Raw genomic sequence first — 23,225 nt, 5'->3', positions numbered from 1 at the left:
ATTAGGAATCTGAGGCGCCTGCAAGCTCACACCAAGACACAAGAGAAACTTGTCCGTGAACTACTCTTTGCAGACGATGCCGCTTTAGTTGCCCACTCAGAGCCAGCTCTTCAGCGCTTGACGTCCTGCTTTGCGGAAACTGCCAAAATGTTTGGCCTGGAAGTCAGCCTGAAGAAAACTGAGGTCCTTCATCAGCCAGCTCCCCACCATGACTACCAGCCCCCCCACATCTCCATCAGGCACACAAAACTCAAAACGGTCAACCAGTTTACCTATCTCGGCTGCACCATTTCATCAGATGCAAGGATCGACAATGAGATAGACAACAGACTCGCCGAGGCAAATAGCGCCTTTGGAAGACTACACAAAAGAGTCTGGAAAAACAACCAACTGAAAAACCTCACAAAGACAAGCGTATACAGAGCCGTTGTCATACCCACACTCCTGTTCGGCTCCGAATCATGGGTCCTCTACCGGCACCACCTACGGCTCCTAGAACGCTTCCACCAGCGTTGTCTCCGCTCCATCCTCAACATCCATTGGAGCGCTTTCATCCCTAACGTCGAAGTACTCGAGATGGCAGAGGTCGACAGCATCGAGTCCACGCTGCTGAAGATCCAGCTGCGCTGGATGGGTCACGTCTCCAGAATGGAGGACCATCGCCTTCCCAAGATCGTGTTATATGGCGAGCTCTTCACTGGCCACCGTGACAGAGGTGCACCAAAGAAAAGGTACAAGGACTGCCTAAAGAAATCTCTTGGTGCCTGCCACATTGACCACCGCCAGTGGGCTGATAACGCCTCAAACCGTGCATCTTGGCGCCTCACAGTTTGGCGGGCAGCAACCTTCTTTGAAGAAGACCACAGAGCCCACCTCACTGAGAAAAGGCAAAGGAGGAAAAAGCCAACACCCAACCCCAACCCACCAATTTTCCGCTGCAACCGCTGCAACCGTGTCTGCCTGTCCCGCATCGGACTTGTCAGCCACAAACGAGCCTGCAGCTGACGTGGACATTTTACCCCCTCCATAAATCTTCGTCCGCGAAGCCAAGCCAAAGAGAAGAAAGAGGAGAGAGAAATACGAGAGGACATGGCTTTAGGGTGAAAGAGGAAATGTTTATGGGGAACAGAAGGTGGTGAAGTGAGGAACGATCAGTGATTAATGTGGGCTCAATTTTAACATTTAAGAAGAATTTGGAAAGATACATGGATGGGTTTGGTATGGAGTGATATGGACTGGGAGCAGGTTAGTGAAACCAGAAGGGCTGAAGGGCCTGTTTCTGTGCTGTAGTGTTCTATGCCCTCTGAGGATTCACAAGTGGTGTTGTTTCATTTGGAGTTGGAGAGATGAGCCGAGACCCTACATAGTGTCCTCTTTCCTTCCCTCACCCTGTACAGGACATGTGTGCCCAGTGATTGCTGCCGGTCCCATGGCCCTTGGTGAATAGCCACCGGTCCACACATGTTAGGGAGGCAAGGCTCCGCTAGACCGTGACACCTTCCCATAGTCGGCCTGAGTGAAGGAGGGTCCAAGGTCAAGGGGTGTAAGGAAGCAGACTGCGGGCGCTTGAATCCAGAGCCACAGACAATCCGCTGGAAAACTCAGTGGGTCGAGCAGCATCCGTGGGAGAGAGAGAACAGTCAACATTTTGGGCCAGATCCCTTCATCAGGGCTGAGGGTGTAGGGGAGATGGGCTCAGTGTAAATGACAATGGGCGGTGCTGGCGGAGCTGCTGTTACGGCAGTGCTGCCGCTGGTACAGACCTGGGAGAGCGGGGACACGGGGCTGCTCTGAAGGGCTCCAAATGCCAGCGGCTCTGTACAGGCTTTCAACGGCCCGTTAAAGGAGCCCACGGTGTCTGGAAATCAAATCCTGCATCCACAGAAGACTGCGCCCAAGATGGTGGTGCCGGAGGATTCGAGAGGGAGCTGAGGGCAAGAAGGGCTCCCAAATGGCCTCGGGGACTGAAGGCTTCCTGATAGGATCAGGGTTTTGATCCTATCAGGGTTGTTGATGGATCAAACAGGATTCTGTGTGGCTGCAGAGGCTGCGGGAGGGTTGGAGGCAAATCCACGGACACTCAGTGACTCAGAAGGGACTCTCCTTTGCTTCTTCCCCTCACGTGACACTAATGGCCACATTCTACCTGATGGAAACCGATTTCATGTAATATTACATGTTGTGTAACATTACATGACAAAAAGGGAATCTTAAATAATTAAGTCAGGGTGGGAGGGGTTGGGCAGGAGTCAGAGAGAGATTGATGCATCAGGGAAGGTTCATGGTTGATGGACAGAGGCCGGTGATCGGCAGGTGCCGAACAACAGGTGAGACAAATGGGTGTCAAGGAAGGGAGTTTGCCCAATTCCGGCAGCGACAGATCTGACCTTCAGCTCAAGGTTCTGGACATTGGGCGCAGGTCGCAGCTAAATGCCTGGTGTGTCCAAGCCTGTGACAGACTCTCCACCCCTCCCTCCACCCTGCCCTCCCCCTCACCACACACTGGAGAAAGTGCCAATTGTTTCTTACCGGGAGAGTCCACCAAATGGGCCTCGCACTGGCTCAGATAAATATACGGGGTCTTCACACGATCATATTTCGTTGGGTAACGGAAATCAGCTGGTTTCCTGGACTCCACCAGACACAGGTAGCCGTGACTGTCTCGTACACTCAGCTGGTTTATCCGGGTTGAGGCATTTCCATGTTCAAGGTCCCCAACGAGCTCGTATCGAGTTGCATCACTTTCTGCCACCCACGATCCATCAGATCTGTGCCTGAATGTGACAACGTGCCAATAGGGATCCTTCATCATCCAGGTGACTGTGTGCAGGGTGAGGTCAGACAGAGGCCGTTGGAACACACAGGGTAAGGTGACTGAATCTCCCTCAGTCCCACTCACCACTGAGTCCTTCCCGTCAGGAGCTGAGGGAAAGAGAGACACCAGAATGTATCGGTCGACCCGCCCCCACCTTCACGGTCAATTCCTGCCAAAATTTCCACCTTGTAAAATAATAGTCGTGGGGTTGTAGAGCACAAAACAGGCCCTTTGGCCTGACTCCTTCATACTGACTCAGCTGGCATTCTGGGCCAGACCCATTTGCCTGCATTTATCCCATATCTTTCAAACCCTCTCATCCGTTCACCCCACCAAATGTCTTTGGGATGTTGCAATCGTGCCCATTTCTACAGGATCCTCTGGCAGCTCATTCCAGATGCAAACAACTCTATTTTAAATTTGAGATGTACAGCACAGTTACAGGCCCTTTCAGCCCACAAGCCCGCACTGCGCAATTAACCTACAACCCCCAGTACACATTGAAGGGTGGGAGGAAACCAAAACTCCCGGAGGTAACACACACAGACATGGAGAGAACATGCAATCTCCCTACAGACAGGGTGGGTTTTGAACCCCAGTTCCAATTGCTGATGTTGTAACCACAACCCATTTCTGTGTGAAAAGATGGCCATCAGGTCCCTCTTCTGTCTTTCCCTTCTTACCTCAAACTAAGGCCCTCTGGGTTCAGGATCATCTACCTTGGGGACAATTCTGTGAGCATTCACTTCATCCAGGTCTCTCATCTTCCTCTGCTCCAAGGAATAAAGACCCAGCCTATCCAACCTCCCCTTTTACTCAACCCTTCCAATCCTGGCAACATCCTGGTCAATCTTCTCTGCTCCCCTTCCAATTTTATTGAACAACATAGAACACTCCAACACAGCACAGGCCCTTCAGCCCTCAATGTTGTGCAGACCATATAAACCTACTCAACAGTCTAAGCTTTCCCTATCTCACACACACAACCCTCAATTTTTCTTGCATCCCTGAGTCTGAGTTTTTTAAATGTCCCTATTATACCAGGCTCCACCACTACCCCTGGCAACGTGTTCTAGGCACCCACTGTAACACAACTGATTGCACTCAGAGACTTGAGAGGAGCACAGACACACTTTTAATAACTTACAATCAATGGCCAGTAGATACAATGGTCCTTGGGTGAATCTGAGGTAAGGTGGGAAATCCAGCATTTATATTGAGGGGGTAAGGGTGGAGCCAAGGGAGGAGCCAACCATCTGAACTCCACATAGTCGGTGAATTACAGTTAACTGCACCCACTAGTCTCTGTCTAAAAACAAACTTACCCCTGACATCTCCCCTAAATGTCCCGCCCCTCACCTTGTACACGTTTTCCTTTGGTGTTTCCTGATCTGGCCCTGGGGAACAGGCGCTGTCTGTTCACCCCAGCTATGTCTCTCCTAATCTTGTCAACCTCTGTCAAGTCTCCTCTTGTCCTTCTTCGCATCAAAGAGAAAAGTCCCAGCTCTGCTAAACTTGCCTAATAAGTCTTGTTTTCCAATCCAGGAAACACCTTGGCCAATCTCCTCTGCACCCTCTCCTTAGCTTCCACATCCTTCCTGTAACACGGTTGTGGTCTAACAGGATATTTGTCGAGCTGTGACATTATCTCAGAACTCCTCAGCTCAATCCCCAACTAATAAAGGCCAACGTACAACAGGCCTTCTGAAAGACCCCATCACCTGCGGCTGGTCTCTGAAGGACCGGATCCTGTCGAACTGCCGATGAAGCTCCTCACTCAAGGAATGTGCATGAAGGGAACCCTGAAGTGACCTGAGATGGAAAATGGATCCTCGTCTCGGGAAAACTCAGCAGGTCACTGAGCATCATTAGGAAGTAAAAGGAAGTCAATGTTTCGGGCCTGAGCCCTCTGTTACCACCTGGATAAAATAGTGGGGGGAGGAGGGGCACAGGCCCACCAGCAAAAGGTTATAGGTGGGTGGGTCACCATGGGTTGGCGTAACAGTTACCACAACGCTGTTACAGCACCAACGATCGGGATAAGGGTTCAAATCCTGCGCTGTCTGTAAGGAGTTTCTACGTTCTCCCCGTATCTTCGTGGGATTTCCCCGGGGGCTTCGGTTTCCTCCCACCATTCAAAAATGTTCCAGGAGTTTAGGTTAATTGGGTGTAAATTGGACGGCACGGACACGTGGGACGAAAGGGCCAGTTACCATGCTGTACATCTAAATTTAATTAAAAATTAAATTAAGGGAAAAATGCTGAGAAGTGTTAGGAGGGAGGGGGGCTTTCTGAAAGGAGAGGGAAGAGGGAAGTGGGGCACTAAGGAAAGAAGACAGAAGGATGGGGAAAGAGAAAGAGAGACGGGGGCATGGGGGGGTATTAACGGAAATGGAGACATCGGCATTAACGCCGTCTGGTTGGAGGGGGCCCAGACGGGATATGAGGAATTGTTCCTCCAATTTGCGGGTAGCTTTTGTCTGGCAGTGCATGAGGCCAGGGACAGAAACGTTGGTGCAGGAGAGGGGTGAGGAGAATTGAAATGATTGGCCCCTGGGAGCTCCTTGCTCTGGCAGTGAAGGTGCTCAATGGTCGGCATCCAGCCTCCCCAGTGTAGAAGAGACCACAGCGGGAGCACCAGATGCAGTAGATGAGCCCTGCAGATTCACAACTGAAGAGTTGCTTTGTTTGGAAGGACTGTTTGGGGCCCCGAATGTAGGGGGTCTCAACTCAACCATGTGCAGACTTGGGTTGTGAATGAGTATGAAGAATTATCCTGCTTTATTCCACATGTAAGTTATGAAAACAATATGATTAGCTGGGGGAGGAGTGAAGACCGTGACCCACTGCAGCAGGTGGGCTCTTTGCTCACCTCTCACTGTCAGGTTCGTTGCAACAACAGTTTGAAAGCTATTGATATTGAGATCCACGCGGCACCAATACCAAGCTTCGTCCTCCCGGCTCAGACGATCCATCATGACCGAGGCGTCTCTCCGGCTCAGGTTCCCCACGAACGTGAAACGACGCCCTCCGACCTCCTGTGTTGCCCAATCACATCGGGAGGATCCAAGGCCGGGATATGTACAGTTAAACACAAGTTGAGGAACTGATTTAACTCCTGATTTAATCTTGTACCACTTGATGGTACCAGTGAGGGTCTTCTCCGTGGGTGGGTGGGTGAAATGAAACGGCAACACGGCAGAGGCCCCTTCCACGGCTGACACCACATCAGCACCAGACATTGTCCAACCTTGGTAGGAATAATCTGCAGGGAGAGAGGGGAGGGGAATCAGTATTGGAAGAACTGGAGAAAACACCGGGAGTTTCAGGATGCGAATCTGTTCATCACACGTCGTCAGATGCTGCTGGGTCTGATTGAGACATAAACACAGTAGAACAGGGGTGTTCGAGGCAGGAGGAGCTCAGGGTGATTATACCTACAACAGAGGAGTAAGAGGCTGGAGGGGCTCAGGGCGGTTATACCTAAAACAGGGGAGATACAGGCTGGAGGGGCTCTGGATGGTTATATCTACAACTGAGGAGATACAGGCTGGAGGGGCTCAGGGTGGTTATACCTAAAACAGGCGAGATACAGGCTTGAGGGGCTCATGGCGGTTATACCGACAAAAGGGGAGATACAGGCTAGAGGGGCTGAGGGTGGTTATACAAACATCAGGGGAGTTAGAGGCTGTAGGGTTTCAGGGTGGTTATATGTACAACAGGGGAGATACAAGCTGAAGTGGCTCAGGTTAGTTATACCTACAACAGGGGAGATACAGGTTGGACGGGCTCAGGGCGGAGGTACCTACACCAGGGTGATACAGGCTTGAGGGGCTTAGAGTGGTTATACCAACAACAGTGGAGATACAGGCAGGTGGGGCTCAGGGTGGTTATACCGACAGGAGGGGAGATACAGCCTTGAGGGTCTCTGGCGGTTATACCTACAGCAGGAGGGATACAGGCTGGTGGGGCTCAGGGTGGTCATACGCACTACAGAGGAGATACATGCTGGAGAGTCTCAGGGCAGTTATACCTACTACAGTGGAGGTACATGTTGGAGGGTCTCAGGGTGGTTATACCTAAAACAGGGGAGATACAGGCTGGAGAGGCTAGGGCGGATATACCTACAATGGGTAAGATACTGATAGGAGAGGCTCAGGGAGGATATACCTACAATGGGGAGATACAGGCTGGAGGGGCTCAGGGTGGTAGGCTGGAGTGGCTCAGGGTGGTTATATCTACAACAGGGAGATACAGCCTGGAGGAGCTCAGGGTGTTAGGCTGGAGGGCCTCAGGGTGGTTATATCTACAACAGGTGAGATACAGGCTGGAGGGGCTCAGGGTGGTTATACGTTCAACTGGGGAGACACGGTAAGGAGAGTCTCAGGGTAGTTATACCTACAACAGGGGAGATACAAACAGGAGAGGCTCAGGGGGGATATACCTACAACAAGGGAGATACAGACAGGAGGGTCTCAAGGTGATTATACCTACAACAGGTGAGTTAGAGGCTGGAGGGGTTCAGGGTGGTTATACCAACAACAGGGGAGATACAAGCTGGAGGGGCTCAGGGTGGTTATACCAACAACAGGGGAGATACAGGCTGCAGGGGCTCAGGGCGGTTATACCTACAACAGGGGAGACACAGGCTGGAGGGGCTCACGGCAGTTATACCGGCAACACAGGAGATACAGGCAGGAGGGCCTCGAGACGGTTAAACGTACATCAGGGGAGATACAGACAGGAGGGGCTCAGGATAGTTAGACCTACCACAGGGGAGATACAGACAGGAGAGGCTCAGGGTGGATATATCTACAACAGGGGAGATACAGGCTGGAGGTGCTCATGGTGGTTATACTGACAACAGGGGAGATTCAGGCAGGAGGGGATCCGCGAGGTTATACATACAACTGGTCAGATACAGGCAGCAGGGTCTCAGGGTAGTTATACCTACAACAGGGGAGATACAAGCTGAAGTGGCTCAGGTTAGTTATACCGACAGCAGGGGAGATACAAGCTGAAGGGGCTCCGGGTGGTTATACCTACAACAGGGGAGATACAGGTTGGACGGGCTCAGGGCGGTGGTACCTACACCAGGGTGATACAGGCTGAAGGGGCTCAGGGTGGTTATACCTACAACAGTAGAGATACAGGCTGGAGGGGCTAGGGCGGTTATACCTACAATGGGCAAGTCACTGATAGGAGAGGCTCAGGGAGGATATACCTACAACAGGGAGATACAGGCTGGAGGGGCTTAGGGTGGTAGGCTGGAGGGGCTCAGGGGGGTTATATCTACAATGGGGAGATACAGGTTGGAGGGGTTCAGGGTCGTTACATCTACAACAGGGGATATACAGGCTGGAGGAGCTCATGGCGGTTATACCGACAACAGGGGAGATACAGGCTGGAGGGGCTGAGGGCGGTTATACAAACAACAGGGGAGTTAGAGGCTGTAGGGGTTCAGGGTGGTTATATGTACAACAGGGGAGATACAAGCTGAAGTGGCTCAGGTTAGTTGATACCGACAACAGGGGAGATACAGGTAGGAGGGTCTCAGGGTGCTTATACCTACAACAGTAGAGATACAGTCTGGTGGGTCACAGGGTGGTTATACATACAACAGGGGAGATACAGGCTGGAGGGGCTAGGGCGGTTATACCTACAATGGGCAAGATACTGATAGGAGAGGCTCAGTGAGGATATACCTACAACGGGGAGATACAGGCTGGAGGGGCTCAGGGTGGTAGGCTGGAAGGGCTCAGGGTCGTTATATCTACAATGGGGAGATACAGGTTGGAGGGGCTCAGGGTCGTTATATCTACAACAGGGGAGATACAGGCAGGAGTGACTCAAGGAAGTTATACCGACAACAGGGGAGATACAGGTAGGAGGGTCTCAGGGTGCTTATACCTACAACAGGGGAGATTAAGACAGGAGGGTCTCAAGGTGGTTATACCTACAACAGGGTAGTTAGATGCTGGAAGGGATCAGGGTAGTTAATCCTACAACAGGGGTGATACAGGCTTGAGGTGCTCAGGGTGGTTATGCTGACAACAGGGGAGAATCAGACAGGAGGGGATCCAGGAGGTTCTACCGACAAGAGAAAAGGTTTTGGCTTTAGGGGTTATTCCTACATCAGGAGAGATACATGCTGGAGGGACTCAGGGTGGTTATACCGACAACAGGAGAGATACAGACAGGAGGGTCTCAGGGTGGTTATACGTACACCAGGGGAGATACACGCTGGAGAGTCACCAGTAGTTATATTTACAACAGGGGACATACAGACAGGAGGGGCTCAGGGCAGTGATACCTACAACAGGGGAGATACAGGCTGGAGAATCTCAGGTTAGTTACACCTAGAAAAGGGAAGATGCAGACTGGAGAGTATCAGGGGGGATAAACCTACAACAAGGGAGATACAGGCAGGAAGTGCTCAGGGTGGTTATATCTAGAAGAGGGAATATACTGACAGGAGAGGCTCTGGGATGATATACGAACAACAGGGGCGATACTGGTTGGAGGGACTCTGGGCAGTTCTACCTACAACAGCAGAGATACAGGCTGCAGGGGCTCAGGGTAGTTATAGCTACAACAGGGGAGATACAGACAGGAGGGTCTTAGGGTTGTCATACCTACAACAGGGGTGATATAGGCTTGAGGGGCCTGTATTACCGCTCAGAGCCCTTCAAGAGAGTATCTCCCCTGCTGACTGTATGAACACCCTGTCTGTATCTCCCCTGTTGTAGGTATAACCACCCTGAGCCCTCCAGCCTGTAAGACCCTTGTTGTAGGTAGATCCACCCTGAGTCTCTCCTGTCTTTATCTCCCCTGATGTAGGTATAACCGCACAGAGACCTGCCTACCAGTATCTCCCCGGTTGTCGGTATGACTGCCCTGAGCCCTTCCAGCCTGTATCTCCCCTGTTGTAAACATAGAAACATAGAAGATAGGAGCAGAAGTAGGTCATTTGACCCTTCGAGCCTGCTCCGCCATTCAACGAGATCATGGCTGATATTAAAGTTCAGTACCACGTCCCGCCTTCTCTCCGTAACCTTTAATACCCTTATACTGAAGAAATAGATCTAATTCCCTCTTAAATAGATTTAATGAACCTGCCTCTACTGCCCTCTGTGGCAATGAATTCCATAGATTCACCACCCTCTGGGTCAAGAAATTCCTCCTCATCTCGGTCCTAAATGGTTTGCCTATTATCCTCAAACCATGGCCCCGGGTTCTGGATTTTCCCATCCTTGGAAACATCCCATCTGCATCCATTCTGTCCAGTCCTGCCAGAATTTTATAAGTCTCTATGAGATCCCCTCTCAATCTTCTAAACTCCAGTGAGTACAATCACAATTTGCGCAATCTTTCCTCCTAAGTCATTCCTGCCATTCCAGGTATCAGCCTGGTGAATCGCCTCTGCACTCCCTCCATTGCAAGAACATCCTTCCTTAGATAAGGTGACCAAAACTACACACAATACTCTAGGTGGGGTCTCACCAAGGCCCTGTACAGCTACAGTAAGTTATCCTTGTTCCTATACTCAAACGCTCTTGATATGAAGGCCAACATACCATTTGCCTTTTTAACCACCTGCTGTACCTGCATGCTCGCCTTCAGAGACTGGTGTACAAGTACCCCTAGGTCTCTCTGCACTTCCCCATCTCTTAATCTATTGCCATTCAAATAGTCATCTGCCCTCTGGTTTGTATTACCAAAGTGGATAACCTCACATTTATCCACATTGTAGTGCATTTGCCATGGGTCTGCCCAGTCCTTCAATTTATCCAAATCACACTGGAGCTTCCTGACCCCCTCTTCTGTGCACACAACCCCTCCTAGCTTAGTCTCATCTGCAAATTTGGAGATATTACATCCAATCCCCTCATCCAGATCATTAATGTAAATTGTGAACAGCTGGGGTCCCAGTACAGATCCCTGTGGCACCCCACTGGTCATCGCCTGCCACTCAGAAAACGAATCATTTATCCCAACTCTCTGTCTTCTACCTGCCAGCCAGTTCTCAATCCACATCAATACTTTGCCCCCAATCCCATGAACCTTGATTTTGGAAGCCATTCGTTTATGCGGGACCTTATCGAAGGCCTTTTGGAAGTCCAGGTACACCACATCCACTGGCTCTCTCCCATCTATTTTACCTGTCACCATCTCAAAGAATTCCAATAGATTTATCAAGCACGATTTACCTTTTGTAAATCCATGTTGACTCCGTCCGATCCCTTCTCTGCTAGTCATGTGCTCCACTATTACATCCTTAATAATGGATTCCATCATTTTTCCCACTACTGATGTAAGGCTCACCGGCCTATAATTCCCCGCTTTTTCTCTACCCCCCTTTTTAAATAGTGGGGTAACATTAGCTACCCTCCAATTCATGGGTACTGATCCTGAGTCTATCGAGTTCTGGAAAATAATTCTTAAAGCATCTGCTATCTGAATGGCCACTTCCTTGAGTACCCTAGGATGTAGATTATCAGGCCCTTGGGATTTATCTGCCTTCAATCCCATCAATTTCCCCAAGACCATGTCCTTAGAGATACTGATTTCTTTCAGTTCCTCCCTTGCATTAGTCTCTATGTTTCCCAACATCCTTGGGAGGTTATTTGTATCCTCTCTTGTAAAAACAGAACCAAAGTAAGAATTTAATTGGTCTGCCATTTCCTTATTCCCCATTATATATTCCCCTGATTCCGACTGCAAAGGACCTACTCTGGATTTCACCAATCTTTTCCTCTTGACATATTTATAAAAGCTTTTGCAGTCGGTTTTTATATTTGCCGCGAGCTTACTTTCGTAATTTATTTTTGCTCTCTTGATTAATCCCTTTGTCCTCCTTTGGTGCATCTTGAACTGCTCCCAGTCTTCGGTTGCGGTACTTTTTTTGGCCAATTGATATGCTCTCTCTTTGGACCCAATGCTGTCTCTAATTTCCCTTGTTATCCACGGTTGAGTCACCTTTTTTGGTTTATTTTTATGCCAAACCAGTATAAACGATTTTTGCAATTTCTCCATTAGATCTGTGAATGTTTTCCATTGTCTCTCCACCGTCAACTCCCCCATAAACACCACCCAATCAATCTTACTCAACTCCCGTCTCATACCATCATAATTCCCTTTATTTAAATTCAGGACCTTAGTCTCGGTTTTAATTTCATCACTCTCCATGTCGAGTGAGAATTCAATCATATTGTGATCGCTCCTACCCAAAGGGCCTCGCACAACAAGATTGTTGATTAGCCCCTTATCATTGCATAATACCCAGTCTAAAATGGCCTGCTCCCGAGTTGGTTCCTCGACATATGGGTCTAGTTAACCGTCCCGTAAACATTCAAGGAATTCCTCCTCCTCTGTATTTTTACTAATTTGACTAGTCCAATCTATATGCAAATTAATGTCTCCCATGATGACAGCTGTTCCCTTATTGCATGCTTTTCTAATTTCTCTTTTAATGCCTTCCCTCACCTCTACACTACTATTTGGAGGCCTATATACCACCCCCCACTAACGTTTTCCGCCCCTTGCTATTCCTCAGTTCTACCCATATAGATTCCGCATCTTCTGAGTTGATATCCTTTCTGTCAATCGTGTCGGTCCCTTCTCTCACCATCAATACTACCCCACCCCCTTTTCCTTCTTGCCGATCCCTCCTAAATATCGTATACCCCGGGATGTTAAGTTCCCAGGCTTGCCCACCCTGCAGCCATGTTTCTGTAATCCCAATCAAATCATATTTATTTATCTCTATTTCCAAAGCTAATTCATCTACCTTGTTCCGAATGCTTCTTGCATTAAGATATAAAGCCTTCAGATTTGTTTTTTTCACCCTCCTTGCTCTTTCTGATTTTTTACTTTCGCTGCCTAACCTAACTTTTCCTGTTTTATCTTTTCTGTCCTTTGCCCTATCATACAGGTTCCCACCCCCCTGCCAAATTAGTTTAAACCGCACCCGACGGCTGTACCAAACCTACCTGCCAATATATTGACCCCTTTTCGGTTTAGGTGTAACCCATCCTTCTTGTAGCGGTCATGCCTTCCCCGAAAGAGATCCCAATGATCCAAGAAGCCAAAACCCTGTCCTTTACACCAGCCCCTCAGCCACACATTCATTTTTCTTAACCTTCCATTTTTGTCCTCAGTTGCACTTGGCACAGGTAGCAAACCAGAGATCACCACCCTGGCGGTCCTGTTTCTTAGTTTCTGTCCTAGCTCTCTGTAATCCTTTTTCAGTACTTCCTCCTTTTTATCTATGTCATTGGTACCCACATGTACCAAGACATCAGGCTGTTCACCTTCCCCTTTTAGAATACCCTGGACCCGATTTGAGATATCCCACACCCTTGCACCAGGGAGGCAGCACACCATGCGGGCATACCTATCTGGCTCACAGAATCTCCTGTCTGTATTTCTGACAATGGAGTCCCCAATGACCACTGCATTCCTCTTTACCTTTTGGTCCACCATGCCAGGCTCAGTGCCAGCGACCTGGTCACTGCTGCCAGCTTCTGTCAGGTCATCTCCCTCAACAGCATCCAACAAAGTATACCTGTTACTGAGAGGGATATTCACAGGTGTGCTCTCCATTTTCCTGGTATTTTTCTTCCCTCCCCTGACAGTTACCCACTTACCTGACACATCTGGTCTTGGGGTAACCATGTCCCTGAAAGTTGAATCTATCAACTCCTCACTCTCCCTTACCAGCCGTAGGTCCTCAAGTTGCAGCTCCAGTTCCCCAACTCGGTCCTTAAGGAACTGCATCTCGGTGCACCTGACGCAGATGTGGCTATTTGGGAGGGTGGGGCTCACCCATAGTTCCCACATCTGACATCCAGTACAAAGCACTAACCCCATAGGCATGACTGAGCTAAAATAATGCCACTTACCTTTCTCCTTGCCTGCTTTTGCCTAAGCCTGTTGAGCCAAAGGCTGGAAGACCCACTCCTTCAGTGCCCCACTCACTCAGTGATAACAGGGGAGATTCAGGCAGGAGGGGATCCGGGAGGGTATACCTACAACAGCCAAGATACAGACAGGAGGGTCTCAGGGTAGTGATACTGACAATCGGGGAGATACGGGCAGAAGGGCCGCTGGGCGGTTATACCTACATCAGGGGAGATACAGACAGGAGAGACTCAGGGATGATATACCAACAACAGGGTAGATACTGGTTGGAGGGACTCAGGGCAGTTCTACCTACAACAGCAGAGATACAGACAGGAGAGGCTCAGGGTGGATATACCTACAACAGGGGAGATACAGGATGGAGGGTCTCACGGCAGTTATACCTACAACAGGGGAGATATAGGCTGGAGGGGCTTCGGGCGGTTATACCTACATCAGGGGAGATACAGACAGGAGAGACTCAGGGATGATATACCAACAACAGGGGAGATACTGGTTGGAGGGACTCAGGGCAGCTCTACCTACAACAGCGGAGATACAGGCTGGAGGGGCTCAGCGTGGTCATACCTACAACAGGGGAGATACTGACAGGAGAGGCTCAAGGTTGATATACCTACAACAGTCGAGATACAGGTTGGAGGGGCTCATTGCGGTGAATCCGACAACAGGGGAGATGCAGGCTGGAGCGGCTCAGGGTGGTTATACCTACAACAGGAGAGATATAGACAGGAGTGTCTCAGGGCGGTTATACTGACAACAGGGGATATACAGGCTTGAGGGACTCAGGGCTGTTATACCGACAACAGGGGAGCTACAGGTAGGAGGGTCTCAGGTCGGTTATACCTACAACAGGGGAGATACTGACAGGAGGGTCTGAGGGTGGTTATACCCACAACATGGGAGTTAGAGGCTGGAGGGGTCCAGAGTGGTTATACCAACAACAGGGGAGACATACGTTGGAGATGCTCAGGGCAGTTATTCTGACAACAGGAGAGATACAGACAGGAGAGGTTCAGGGTGGATATACCTACAACAGGGGAGATACAGGCTGGAGGGTCTCACGGCAGTTATACCTACAACAGGGGAGATATAGGCTGGAGGGGCTCAGGGTGGATATACGTACAACAGGGGAGATACAGGCTGGAGGGTCTCAGGGTGGTTATTCCTACAACAGGGGAGATACAGGCTGGAGGGATTAGGGCTGTTATACATACAACAGAATAGATCCAGTCTAGAGGGGCTCAGGGCAGTAATACCTTCAACAGGGGATATACAGGATGGAGGGGCTCAGGGTGGTTATACCTTCAACAGGATTGATACAGGTTGGAGGGGTTCAGGGCGGTGATACTGACAACAGGGGAGATGCAGGGTGGAGGGGCACAGAGTGGTTATACATATAACAGTGGAAACACAGGCTGGAGGGGTTCAGGGCAGTTATACAGACAACAGGGGGGATACGGACAGGAGGGCCTCTGGGGGGTTATACTGACAGGGGAGATACTGACAGGAGCGGCTCAGGGTAGTTACACCTACAACAGCTGAGATACAGGCTGGAGAGTCTCAGGGTCCATACCTACAACAGGGGAGATACAGACAGGTGAGGCTCAGGGTGAATATACCTACCACAGGGCAGATACAGGCTGGAGGGTCTCAGGGTGGTTATATCAACAACAGTCGAAATACAGGTTGGAGGGGCTCAGGGCGGATTTACCTACAACAGGGGAGATACAGACAGGAAGGTCTCAGGGTGGTTATACCTACAACAGGGGAGATACAGGCTGAAGGGGCTCAGGGCAGTTATACCTAAAATAGGGAAGATACAGACAGGAGGGGCTCAGGGCGGTTACACCTACAACAGGGGAGAAACAGACATGTGGATCTCAGGTTGGTTATACCTACAACAAGGAAGATACAGGCTGGAGTGGCTCATTGTGGTTATACCTACAACAGGGGAGATACCGGCTGGAGGGGCTCAGGGCGGTTATATCTACAACAGGGGAGACCCTCTAGCCCGTGTAAGAAACCTGCATAGGAGAAGGCCACTCCGATATAAAACCTACGACCCAAGGACCTCGCTGCCACGTCCCAGCTTGCTTGGCCACGGCACACAAACCAAGGGTGTAAAGGGTGGGGCCAGTACTGTGCACATTGCACTCCACCTAAAAGCTCCTTTGCGCAGGCCCGAGGACATGTCCACGTCCTCCCCCTCCACGTCCTCCCCCTCAAAACCGCTGCAACCCTGACTGCCTGTCCCGCATCGGACTTGTCAGCCACAAACAAGCCTGCAGCAGACGTGGACATTACCCCTTCATAAATCTTCGTCCGCGAAGCCAAGCCAAAGAAAAGAAAGAAAAGAAAAGGGGAGATGCAGGCTAGAGAGGCTTAGGGCAGTTATACCGACAATAACCTTGCACAGTTCTGGTCACCCCATTGCAGGAAGGGTTAGATTTTTGTTAAGGTTTAAGATTGGGTGACATGGTTATTGGAGTGATTTATGAAACGCTGTTACAGTGGCAGTGATCAAGTCAGGGGTTTGAATCCCGTGCTCTCTTTAAGGAGTTTGCATGTTCTCTGTGTGTCGATGTGGACATTCGCCAGAGTCTCCAGTTTCCTTCCACCGTTCGAAATGCACCAAGGTTTGTAGGTCAATTGGACATAATTGGGCAGCACAAGCTCGTGGGCCGAAAGGGCCTGTTACCGTGCTGTATGTCTATATTTAAATTAAAATTATTTAATGATATAGCACAGTAGAAGCCCCTTCCTGTTCATGAAACCCATGCTGCCCAATTACCCCCAATTAACCTGTAACCCCGTACATATTTGGAGGGTGAGAGGAAACCAGAGCCCCCCAGGCAAAACTCATTGCCATCAAGGAGAGATCATACTAACTCCTTCAGGAAGGCAATGGATTCGAACCCGGGTTGCTGGTACATCAAAGTCAGTACAAAACTGTAGGTTGACTGGCGTCCGAACAAAATGGAGGGTGGTAGAAAGGTGAAGGGGAAGGAGCACAGTCCCACAGGCAGCCGACATTAGATGGAGAAGGGAGGGAGGGCACAAGTGCATACGGGGAGGGGGAATGGCTCTGTGATTGGAGAGGGAAGTGGTGGAGAGTTGGAGATAAGGCAGAGGGATGGGGCAGGGAGGGAGAATGGGGAGTGGGCTAGCAGGAATAGGAGTAGTCAAAGGGCAAGGTGCTGCATTTGGGTAAAGCACTACCAGTGCAGGACTGACTCTGTTAACGGTGGGTCCCTAATGAGTTCTATGGAGAGGGAGAAGCCAGGGGTGCAGGTTCATCACTCTTTAAAGATGGCAGTACAGGTAGATAGCGTTCTGAAGAGAAGGTTTGGGATGCTGGATGTGGTGAATGTCGGCCAAGCTTCCTGTCTCCCCTCTGGCGGGCCTTGCTGTACTAACATTGGCTGTGCATTATCTCTCCTGTTAAGGACACTCCCCTTGTGTATAAATGTATATGCACCTATTGTCTTTCATTATTGTACCATGAGTTTCTGCTAATAAAAGCCATGATTATTGTTTGACCACATCGTCTTTGTCTATTTCATCAACTGGCACTTCAATGGGTTAATCGATAGGGGCACTGAACACAAGTGTGGGAACAAGACATCGGTGGGGACACATTTGGAATATTCTGTGGAGCTTTGGTCACAGCTGTGGGAAGGATGATATAAAGTAGGAAAGGATAGAAAAGAGGTTTAGAAATTCCTTTTATTGTCACATTACATAACAAAAATGGAATTTACATGAGATGTTACAACATTTGTCTGTTGTAAGGCAAAAAAAGTCCGTGGATTCGCCTCCAGCACTCCCGCAGCCTCTGCAGCCAAAGAACTCCTCAACAATCCATCAGCAACACGAGGTCCAGATCCAAACCCCCGACTCGATCAGGAAGCCTTCAGGACCCAAGGCCCCTTCAGGAGCCCTTCCTGCCCTCATCACCCTCTCGAATCCTGGTTCCAATATCTTGTTCACGTGAGTCAGTCTCCAGCAGGCCACAGCCTGTGTGGGTCCTTCAGCCGCTGAGCCCCTTGCTGGTCTGTAGGGTCGTCTTCCAGCTTTTTCTTCTTCATGGTGAAGGGAGGGGCGGTCTCCCCAGATCAGGTGCCCTGCATCATTCTGAGGCTCCCCCAAAGTCTCCAACCCCTCATGGAAATCTGCTCAGTACAGGCACTGCCACTTTGGGCACGGAACTCCATGGGTTGCAGGATTTGAAAAGAAATATTGGGTTCTTCAACAGGCTGTTTAATGAGTGCTCAGTATCACAACTCGGCACTAGGACCCTACGGGCACTGCTGTCTCTCCCCTCCTCACTCTCCCGGGTCTGTTCTAGCAGCAGCTGAGCCGTTACAGCTGTGACAGATTATGCTATATTTTATATTGTGCATAGATATGTTTTGAAGGGGATAAATTGTGGCAGGTTTTTTAGTGTAGATCACATACAAACAAACTTTGAAGAATTCCTACAAGGATATTACTCGTCGGAGTTCATTGGACATGGTGCGGAATAATGGATTATTGTTTTGGAAAGCAACAGATTAATGGACTTGAAGATGAGGTCCAGAGCCGCAGTCTGTCTGAGTGCAGTTGGCTGTTCTAACAGGGTCATGTGGCTTTCTGTGTGTGTGTGAGAGAGAGAGAGGGAGACAGACAGAGAGAGAGAGAGACAGACAGACAGACAGACAGACAGAGAGAGAGAGAGAGAGAGAGAGACAGACAGACAGACAGACAGACAGACAGACAGACAGACAGAGAGAGAGACAGACAGACAGACAGAGAGAGAGAGAGAGACAGACAGACAGACAGACAGACAGACAGACAGAGAGAGAAACAAAAGACAGAGACAGAGACAGAGAGAAAGTGAGAGAATTCAGTTCTACAGCAGCTGGGACTGGAACAGGACAATCTGGAAAACTTTGGAAGACAGGTTGTGAGTGCTTAGTTCAGCCTGGCCAAAGTCCTTGTGGTCCATACAAAAGGAAATGGTAAGCTGTATAATTTTCACTTGAAATAAGCAAAACAAAAGGAACTGTTGTGACCTGAAAGAAAAAGGTTGTCATCTGGAAAACCCCTGATGGGGCAAGTTTCTTCAGCCAGACACTGATGTGGCTGATTAAAAGGGATCAGTTCGTGTCCAGGAACAACAAATCTCTCTCTGAAAACCGACAAGATCCTTCCTGAGCAGTAATCATTCACTTTTGAAGCACCAAAGCCTGGTGAACTTTATAAATGTTAAATTCTGTGCACGCACGAAGAATTGCCTGCAACCAGTGAACTTGGAGGAATGAGAAGTGAGATTGGACTGTGAACCAAAGAACTTTTCTGAACTTACACACACATTACATACACGAGCACTTAGAATTAGAAGGGGGGTGTTAGGTTAGTTAAGTTAATAGTGATAAGTTAAAGAGTGATTCTATTTTCATGTTTAAAGATAATTAAAAGCAACTATTGTTTGTAACCATTTGTCTTGGTGAATATCTATTGCTGCTGGGTTTTGGGGTCCTCTCGGCTCGGAACACTTTTGGGGAATCGTCCTTTCGGATTGAACATTGGAGTTTTGGGATCTTAAACTTTTGGAGTTTTTGTTATTTATTAGTTAGTTGGTTTCTCCAAGCTAATTTGTTGTTCTTGGACACAAACTGATCTCTTTTAATTCTTGTGTGTGGTTAAACAGCAGCAATGGATGTTGGTACATTTTTATCACAACCATCCGCTGCAGAGCTGGAGAGCAAGAGATAAGAGGAAATGATGGTTATTTCTAAAGCATTAAATCTGACAGAAGTCAAGCATTGGATGAGGAATATGCAAATCCAAGGGATCATAGAGAAATATGATATAGGTGAGGGATAATTTATTGATAAAGGCTTAGATAATTTTCCAGAGGATAGATCTTTTGAGTTGGATTTGGAGAAATTGAGGGTGGAAGAAGGAAGAGAAAAACAGAAGGTGGAAGAGGAAAGAGAAATGGAGGGTGTTAGAGGCTGAAAAAGAGAGAGAGGCAGAAAAACAGGATAAAGGAGGCAGGAGGCAACTGAAAAGTGGAGGAAATAGGAGTTAGAGGGAGCTGATAAACAGAGGGAGGGTGATGAAAAGCAAAGAAAATATGACTTGGAAAAGATTGAAAGGGACAGACGTTTCAATTAGAGAAGATAAACATTGAGATGGAGGGAAGTCAGAGAATTGAGGCTGTAACTCCTGGGGGGATTCTTAACTCAGCAGGTGGTGAGCGCATGGATTGAGCTGCGGTGGAGATAAGGACGGTACGTTCCTTAAGAAACACGGATAACCACTGATGGGAGAGGATTGGAGGGGAATGGGCCTGATGCTGGCATGTGGGACTAAAAGCAGGAAGGCAGGTTGTTCGACATAGACAGGCTGGGTCTGCTGGCCTGGTTCCCTGCTGTCAGACTGTAGGAGTCTCGCATTGAGGGGAGAGGACGGGACAGTAGGGAGAATGCTTGGGACCAGGCAGCGGATAGTCGAGTGTTCAGCTCGGGCTGACTGCCTGGCCCTCTCCTGAGGACATCTGTGTGTCCCTGGAGAAGGAGCACTCAGTGCTCACGGACAGTTTGGAGCGTCGAGTGTTCAGCTCGGGCTGACTGCCTGGCCCTCTCCTGAGGACATCTGTGTGTCCCTGGAGAAGGAGCACTCAGTGCTCACGGACAGTTTGGAGCGTCTCCAGAAATGGTTGGCTCCCCTAAGGGTTCACCAGATATAAGAGCCAAAATAGACCCATCGGCCCATCGAGTCTACGCCACCATTCTAATCATGAGCTGATCCATCCTTTCATTCACCCCCATACCCCAGCCTTCTCCCCATAATCCTAGATGCCCTGACTCATCATATCCCAGTTGATCTCTGCTTTAAATACCACCAACGACCTGGCTTCCACATCTGCCTGTGGCAACAAGTTCCATAGACACACAACCCTCTGCCTAACAAAATTTGTCCACATATCAGTTTTCAATGGATACTCTTTTATCCTGAAGTTGTTCCCTCTTGCCCTTGACTCCATGTACTAACAGAGATAATCTTGTTGGAATTTGTATTTTAGGTTGTAAACTTTAAATGTTATTTTATTTTATTTTGATATACAGCGCGATAACAGGCCTTTCAGCCCCACAAGCTCGTGCTGCCTAATTACAACCCTCCCAGCCACATTTGTTTGAATGTTGGGAAGAAATTGGAGCCCCAGGGAAATCTCACACGGACATGGAGAGAAGGAACAAACTCCTTACAGACAGCGTGGGATAAAAACCCCAGTCCTGATCGCTGGCAGTGGAAAAGCGTTGCACTACCTGCTACGTCAAATGTGCCGTTATGACACCAGAAACCCTGGCAAATTTCTGCAGGTGTCGGGTGGAAAATGTGCTGACCGGCTGTATCATGGTCTGATATGGTGACACCAATACACCTGAGTGTAAAGCTCTCCAAAATGTAGTGGACACAGCCCAGGACGTCACAGGCAAATCCCTCCCCACTATTGAGAACATCTATATAGAACGCAGCCATCGGAGAGCAGCAGGAATCATCAAGGATCCACACCTCCCAGCACAAGCTCTGTTCTCGCCGCTGCCATCAGGAGAGAGGTCTCAGTGCCACAGGACTCGTACCCCCAGGTTCAGGAATAGCTGCTCTCCCTCCACCATCAGACTCCTCAACAACAAACTCAGAGACTCACTTAAGAACTCTTTAACATAACATATAACATAACATAACAATTACAGCACGGAAACAGGCCATTAGGCCCTTCTAGTCCACACCGAACCAAACACTCCTCTCTAGTCCCACCTACCTGCACAATGACCATAACCCTCCACCTTCTTCTCATCCATATACCTGTCCAGCTTTTTCTTAAATAATAAAATTGACTCTGCCGCCAGTATTTCTCCCGGAAGCTCATTCCACACCGCTACCACTCTCTGAGTAAAGAAGTTCCCCCTCATGTTACCTCTAAACCTCTGCCCCTTAACTCTTAACTCATGTCCTCTTGTTTCAATCTCTCCTACTCTTAATGGAAATAGTCTATCCACATCCACTCTGTCTATCCCTTTCATAATCTTAAATACTTCTATCAAATCCCCTCTCAACCTTCTACGCTCCAAAGAATAAAGACCTAATCTGTCCAATCTCTCCCTATACTCTAGATGCTTAAACCCAGGTAACATTCTGGTAAACCTTCTCTGTACTCTCTCCACTCTGTTTATATCCTTCCTATAATTAGGCGACCAGAACTGCACACAGAACTCCAAATTAGGCCGCACCAACGTCTTATACAATCTCAACATCACCTCCCAACTCCTATATTCCATGCAATGATTGATAAAGGCCAGCATACTAAAAGCCTTCTTCACCACCCTATTCACGTGAGTTTCTACCTTCAGGGAACGATGTACTGTCACTCCTAAATCTTTCTGCTCTTCTGTATTCCTCAATGCTCTCCCATTTACCACGTATGTCCTGTTCTGATTCTTCTTACCAAAATGAAGCACCTCACACTTATCAGCATTAAATTCCATCTGCCATTTTTCAGCCCACTTTTCTAAGCAGCCCAAATCCCTCTGCAATCCTTGAAAACCTTCTTCATTATCCACTATTCCACCTATCTTAGTATCGTCTGCATATTTACTAATCCAATTCACCACCCCATCATCTAGATCATTAATGTATATAACGAACAACAATGGGCCCAATACAGATCCTTGAGGCACACCACTGGTCACCGGCCTCCAACCTGACAGACAATTATCCACTACCACTCTCTGGCCTCTCCCTTTCAGCCAATGTTCAATCCATTTGACTATCTCAAAATTTATACCTAAAGACTGTACCTTCCTAACTAACCTTCCATGTGGTACCTTATCGAAGGCCTTACTGAAGTCCACATAGACAACATCCACCGCGCTACCCTCAACCACACTCCTAGTCACCTCTTCAAAAAATTTAATCAGATTGGTCAAACAGGACCTTCCGCCCACAAATCCATGTTGAGTGCTCCTGATCAGACCTTGTCTATCCAGATATTTATAAGTACTATCTCTAAGAACTTTCTCCATTAATTTACCTACCACAGACGTCAAACTTACAGGCCGATAATTGCCAGGCTTCCTCCTTGAACCCTTTTTAAATAACGGAACCACATGCGCAATACGCCAATCCTCCGGCACTATCCCCATCTCTAATGACATTTGGAAAATTACCGTCAGAGCCTCTGCTATTTCCTCCTTTACTTCTCTCAATGTCCTGGGGAAGATCCCGTCTGGTCCCGGAGACTTATCCACCTTTATATTCCTCAAAGAATATTCCTTAAGAATCAAGTTTATTTTATCGTCATGTAATAAAACAGGAAATGTAATATTACACGAAAGGCAGACAAAGATTCGCTCCCAGCAGAAATTGCCTGGTGACCCTTAGACCCAGGAAAGGGAAGCAAAGATCTCTCCCCACACTCACTGAGTGTCCATGGATT

At 48.7% G+C, this 23,225-nt stretch overlaps 1 protein-coding gene across 3 annotated transcripts in view; it reads right to left on the bottom strand.

Moving 5' to 3' along the window:
• LOC138765638 (uncharacterized) overlaps positions 1-23,225 on the bottom strand; it is a 67,989-nt gene that overhangs the window by 42,298 nt on the left and 2,466 nt on the right. For 2 of the 3 annotated variants that reach the window (XM_069883561.1, XM_069883562.1), the window contains exons 2-3: positions 5,688-6,080; positions 2,530-2,922 (exon numbers count right to left, since the gene is read on the bottom strand). In XM_069883561.1, the coding sequence (XP_069739662.1) occupies positions 2,530-2,922; positions 5,688-6,080 (786 nt within the window). The remainder of the gene's footprint in view (positions 1-2,529; positions 2,923-5,687; positions 6,081-23,225) is intronic. The other variant, XM_069883563.1, reaches the window with a different exon arrangement.

This window comes from Narcine bancroftii, chromosome 1 (genome assembly GCF_036971445.1).
Source record: "Narcine bancroftii isolate sNarBan1 chromosome 1, sNarBan1.hap1, whole genome shotgun sequence".
Taxonomy (NCBI): Eukaryota; Metazoa; Chordata; class Chondrichthyes; order Torpediniformes; family Narcinidae; genus Narcine; species Narcine bancroftii.
The sequence above is the reverse complement of the archived record's forward strand: the minus strand, read 5'-3'. Positions and strand labels throughout refer to the sequence as shown.